This window comes from Acipenser ruthenus, chromosome 35, assembly GCF_902713425.1.
Source record: "Acipenser ruthenus chromosome 35, fAciRut3.2 maternal haplotype, whole genome shotgun sequence".
Lineage (NCBI taxonomy): Eukaryota > Metazoa > Chordata > Actinopteri > Acipenseriformes > Acipenseridae > Acipenser > Acipenser ruthenus.
In genome coordinates, this window is record NC_081223.1 from 8,224,745 (window position 1) to 8,230,577 (window position 5,833).

Below are 5,833 nucleotides of genomic sequence, written 5' to 3' on the forward strand. Positions count from 1 at the left end.
GGGCAAAAGCCCTTCTTCAGCTGTTTAAAAAGAAAAGTAAAGCATTTGTGTGTGTGTGTGTGTGTGTGTGTGTATGTGTGTGAGAGAGAGAGTTTGAGAAATGCATGCAAACCCAAGAAAAAGAATCGCCTCGCCTTATTATCTACATTGCAAACAACACGTTGCAAGAAGTCATATAGAGACTCTTTCAATCTTTTCTCAGGCAGAACTGCTTTAGATGATGCTCCAGCTTTACAGGGAACACACCATGCATTTCACTTGCAGTAACTCAGAGTGTACTTCCAGGTACTTCCTGCAACATTAGAGACCCATACACTGGATGTAAATCCTATAAATACAAATTCTTTTCAAAAGCGTTTAATGAACTACAATCATAAAAAGTCATTTTGAGAGTTTTAAGAATTGTGCTATACAGCAAATCTACGGCTTTTATAAAATAAATAATTGTAAATATTTGTAAAATGTTTTTAAGAAGGAAATTTATGAGGATATGATGCTTATTGTATTGGGTATTTCACTTATTTCAAAGGGGGATTACATTGGGTACTTTTAATTATTTTGATATTATTAAACATATGTAATGAATACATTCATCTATAATGCAAAGCAGAGCTGCTTTTTGCATATCAAAGTATTCAGTGCTACGAGGGACAGTGCAGTTACACAGAAGTGTGTGCTACATGGCACAGATGTTTCTAATAATCTGTCCAGTCCCGGTCTTCATTTCTGTCGCCCGCGCGCCTCGAACTGCAGACTGGCGTACTGCACGTCATCACGGACCTGCTAGGAGGGAAAAAATCGTCGTGTTGCTGTACATATAGAATTGACATGTAATATATATTTATATAGGTCTGTTCAAAAGAACCGTGTGAGATTATCAAGAATTCATATTAATTCATTATAATGAAAATATAATATTTGAGTTAAGATGTAATTGTATTCATGTATATATGCATGTGTGTTGTATATATGTATTTAGACCTAATAATAAAATGGCGCAATAATAATAATAATAATAATAATAATAATAATAATAATAATAATAATAATAATAATAATAATACTGTACCTCTGCTCTTATCTTTGGTCTGGCGTGCCTTCCTCCAGAACCGGTGTTTTCACGTTGCCCTGTGAAAAATGATCATTTTAAACATCATTTTGATTTTGAACAAACCTAATTAGAAGACTATGTAAACCAGGAATCGCCTGTGGCTTGTTTGTTATACCTGCTATTTGTTTGTCTGGCGCCCTCCCTGTAACGCGAATCTCGGAATACATCGATCTGTGGGTTCAAAACAAAAATCAACATGGTATCGTATTATAAATACTATCCGAAAGGTCTATCAGAAAAGTGAATGTGAACAATATGAACTCTGCCTTCAATATTCATGGAACCTGTGATAAATAGTTAAAACACATACATGCGTAAAACATACATCTACCAATCGATTAGGATTCAGTCCGTTTAAAAAAAAAAAGACAAACCAAATACTTCGCATTATTTCGTCATAAATGGGTTATATTTCATAATTGTATAAGTTTACAATAACTAAATAGATACATAAATAAATACATTATTCGGTGTGGGCTGATATTTAAATACATACTTACGGTTCATTTGCCAAATACGCATCTGTTTGGTAATAAAAAAAAAAGAAAGAAAAGAGAAACTAAATATTAATTTACTTATAAATTCTTAGTGGTTTTGCTCTATTTCGAATAGCTTGTTAATGATACACAGAAAAGGTTACCTGGTTTATTCTGTCTTCGATAGCATATTACCAGTGTAATTAACAAAGTAATCAGAAGAAATGAAGCTGCCGCCAGCGACACATAGAGGAAGAGTGGACACGCACCGCTCCCTGTAACACAGTTAAACAGGTGAAAAGAGAACCGCGCACCGGTACTGTATACCGCTTCAGTACAATAGTGCTGCTGACACGACGGATGCATTAAGAGGCGCAAGAAGATGCGGCGCCTTCACAATTCTGATCATTTTCAAGCTCCTCTTTCAGAGACGGTTCTTCGCTCCCGCTTTATTTGAACGGGCGCTTGTTTTAGTTTATTACCCAGTAGCAGCGCTGTCTAACACATCAGAAATGGTCCTGCCTGAGTGTTAATGATATTGATATTTAATATTAATACACTGCACTGTACGCTGAAGTTAAAAATAAATACATTACAGTACAAGTATCTAAATACAAAAACGGTATTTCTTACTTGATTTACATTGCAAAAACATTACTCGATATTTAAAAGTGTCTTTAACAAGACATAACCTCATTTCAATGTATTTATTTATTTATTTATTTGACCGGGAGATGTACTCAGGACAATCGCAAAGTACAAACAACACAATACAAACATGTGCGGTTCAGACTTAATCAGCTGCATACAGAGGTCAAGCACTGAATCAATAAGACCTAGATCAGTTTGTGAATGTGGGCTGAAGGAGAAGCATTGGCAGCAGAGTCTAAGCAATTCACAGACACGATCTTAAAACCAGAGAAAGAAATATGATCAGATTCCATCTTCATGATTGGATGTTAACAATTCCACATCTGCGGAGTTGATATGCACAAGATAATTCTCCCAAGGGTGTTACACTGGCTATTCGACTCGTGGACAACCCTGAAGTGTGCATGCGATGTTTGCTGCACATTAGTAATCGATCATTAGATAAACACATTTCTAAAAGCAAGACAGCTTTATAGCTCTACCAAAGGGATCTATCATAAGTGATCGCAATTTAAACCTGGTTACATTATAAAAATCGGGGTGTACTTTAGATTACTTTAGATTACCTATATCGATAAGATAATGTTATTTTATTTATGCATTTATGGATAAATAATAATACAAAAAAATCATCACATAAAATGTTCAGGTTTATAACTCTTACCGGTCTTGCTCACGCTTTTGCTCATATTGCGCCCGCTCTCTGTTTCCACTACACACGTGCACACGGCCCCGCTGCTCCAGACCTCGCCCGGAATGGTGATCTGATTCCTGATAAAGTCTGGAGTGGACTGGCTGGAATCTCTGGACCAGGAGTCGGTCAGTCCGTGTTCGATGACCCAGTAGACACGATCCTGCTCGGATACCCCGAACACTAGACACACTAAAGTAGCGGCGCCGCTGGACTGGACTTCGCCGTCTGACTCTGAAGGGGTGAGGATTTCAATATAAGCGCGGTCATCGGAGCGTTCTGTATTGGAAACAATAAGAGCGACATTAAATATATAAAACATTAAGAAAGCATGCTGGAGGGGGGAGGAGGGTATTTACTACTGAAGTTCAGCAGTGTTGTACAAGTTATTTTATTCTTGCGCATTTTATTAGAAATGCTGTCTTGCGCATAATTTGTATTGACGCGATTTCTATCGCAGAATCAGAATAGTGCTGCTTAGCATTTTCATGAGGAACCCATTCTATAGAACCGCCTGCAGTTCAGTATTAAAATTGTGCATTTAACCTAAATAAAACATTGGCTCTATACATGGGGTCCGCGAAATGCGAGGGCAACTTTCTGTGTCAGATTTATAGCTGTAGGTGAACATTTCCCGGCATTCGAGTAAGAGTGAAACAACGTCAAAGCAGTTTGAATTCGGACAGCAGACGGCAAATTGAAGCAATGTTAAACTGATTAGGTTTGTTTGCTCTAAATGTCTGTAAATTTACAGGAAACACTATTGTAAACTGTCAACCTTACACACAGTTAAATAGACTGCTACGTATTTGAGCTTTACTGTTTTTTCTAAAAGTTTTGGAAACTCGAAGTCCCATTAAAGTTTCCTTCAAGCTTAAACCCTGCCCAATGTCCACAGCGGAGGAACACGATATATCTACTCTCCATGTTAGCCTCTGACCCGTTGCAGCATCGCCCCACTGCCCTTAAAGCAAAAACATTTCATCAAAATAGCACATTATTTCAGAAACCTTCATACTTATTCAAAAGCTTCTTACTTACCTCGTACTACTAATGTGGATCCATTGCCCATGTACATGCCTTGGCCCCTAATCAAAGCACAATAGTAAGTCCCGGAATCGTTCACCTGCGCGTTGTTTAGGTTCAGGGAACAGGTTTTCTCGATTTCGTTGCCTACAAAGCTGCCAACGGGTCTGATATTTTGATAAGTTTCCAGGGTCGGGATGCCCTTGGACCGCAGTTTGAACCAGATGACAGTGAAACACTTTGCACTCGAGAATTCCCCGATATCGCAGGTCAGGTTTACGCTGCTCCCGACCTCGGCTCTGACTAAGGGCGGGTATTGGAACAGTCCTGCATCTCCAACTGAAACGAGAAAAAAAGAAAAAGCAAGAGCCTACTGTTTATATTTCTAAGCAACCCAATAATAATAATAATAATAATAATAATAATAATAATAATAATAATAATAATAATCTAAACTGTAGAAAGTTTAGATTACTATTATTAAAGCAGTGTGGAGTAGTGGTTATGGCTCAGGACTCTTGACCGGAGAGTCGTGGGTTCAATCGCAGGTGGGGGACAGGCATGTACACGGGCAATGGATCCACGTTAGTAGTACGAGTTAAGTAAGAAGCTATTGAATAAGTATGATGGTTTCTGAAATAATGAGGTTTGATCAAATAAGGTGTAGTTAGGGCTCTGGACTCTTGACCGGAGGTTCGTGGGTTCAATCCCAGGTGGGGGACATTGCTGCTGTACCCTTGAGCAAGGTACTTTACCTAGATTGCTCCAGTAAAAACCCAACTGTATAAATGGGTAATTGTATGTAAAAATAATGTGATATCTTGTAACAACTGTAAGCCGCCCTGGATAAGGACGTCTGCTAATAAATAAATACATTAATAATAATAATAATAATAATAATAATAATAATAATAATAATAATAATAATAATAATGATAATAATAATAAATACATAAATAAATAAAACATTGAAATCGTATTCTGTATAATGTGCCGTACAAAAATTAATTTTATAGGTTAATTGAAACTAAAAAAAAAATAGCCTACAAGTAATAATAATATACAAAACACAAGAGTAATATAAAACCAAAACACAAATTTGTTCTGCAATGTTAGAATATAAACAGTAAAGCCACGCTTACCTTGGAGCGTGTAGAATAGCAGAATGAGCCGGAGCAGCATGGTGGGAAGTTCACAGCAAGGCTGGCGAGGATGTTGTGTGTGTTATCCGCACTGCAGACAGTATCAGTGAACAGGGCAAGAAGAGGGGCTGCAACAGACAAGCCAGGAAGTGCAGATATTGTATACAGATCCCGCCGCAAGGTCCTTCACTACCACAACATCACAGTTTTATACATATATAGTCTAGTTAATTATGTCTAAACAAATACATACAACACAAATATGTATTCCTACACCAATATCAATATTTAAACAAAAAGCTTACCATTATCATTTTACAAATTGTTTCTTTTGTAAAAGTTCAAACAATTTGGTGAAACTTTTTTTTTTTTTTTAGAAGTCAGTTTTTCTAGAGCTCCCTCCCAATGCAGCTCTTTTGAGACATGACTGTTTTTTTTTTAATCTCACTTTTTATAATGTTTAGTCAACTAAGTAGGCCCATTTTATGTACTTTTTAACATACATACAAACACACACACACACACACAGACACACACACACAGACACACACACACACACACACACACACACAGACACACACACACACACAAACACACACACAGACACACACACACACACACACACACACACACACACACTCTTTTCATGAGACTTTTACTTTTCCGTTTAGTTTTAATGATTCGTGGCGGTTGGGATGCGGCCAATATTCCATAAGAATCTAAGCCCTGCGTTTAG

The 5,833-nt window shown here is 37.3% G+C and overlaps 1 protein-coding gene and 1 long non-coding RNA gene across 3 annotated transcripts; both read right to left on the bottom strand.

Annotated features, from left to right (window-relative positions):
* Positions 1 to 561: 561 nt before the first annotated feature.
* On the bottom strand, positions 562 to 2,010 carry LOC131705096 (uncharacterized). 2 transcript variants are annotated; one of them, XR_009310185.1, is made up of 5 exons: positions 1,752 to 2,010; positions 1,612 to 1,633; positions 1,227 to 1,282; positions 1,070 to 1,128; positions 562 to 780 (listed from the first exon to the last, which is right to left on the bottom strand). It is a non-coding gene; the product is annotated as an uncharacterized LOC131705096 (long non-coding RNA). The 2 variants fall into 2 exon arrangements; XR_009310184.1 differs by having other exon boundaries at positions 562 to 783.
* Positions 2,011 to 2,651: 641 nt separating this feature from the next.
* On the bottom strand, positions 2,652 to 5,162 carry LOC131705095 (uncharacterized). Its single transcript, XM_059007307.1, has 3 exons — positions 5,098 to 5,162; positions 3,971 to 4,294; positions 2,652 to 3,208 (listed from the first exon to the last, which is right to left on the bottom strand). The coding sequence occupies exons 1-3, from the start codon at positions 5,135 to 5,137 to the stop codon at positions 2,871 to 2,873; spliced, it is 702 nt and encodes a 233-aa protein (XP_058863290.1). The 5' UTR covers positions 5,138 to 5,162; the 3' UTR covers positions 2,652 to 2,870.
* Positions 5,163 to 5,833: the final 671 nt, after the last annotated feature.

Excerpts from the sequence above, each read along its gene's own strand:
- LOC131705095 (XM_059007307.1), bottom strand. The coding sequence starts at position 5,137 with ATGCTGCTCCGGCTCATTCTGCTATTCTACACGCTCCAAG. Across the intron at positions 4,295-5,097 it reads GCTATTCTACACGCTCCAAG|TTGGAGATGCAGGACTGTTC; the intron begins GTAAGCGTGGCT and ends TTCTCGTTTCAG. Across the intron at positions 3,209-3,970 it reads ATCCACATTAGTAGTACGAG|AACGCTCCGATGACCGCGCT; the intron begins GTAAGTAAGAAG and ends TTTCCAATACAG.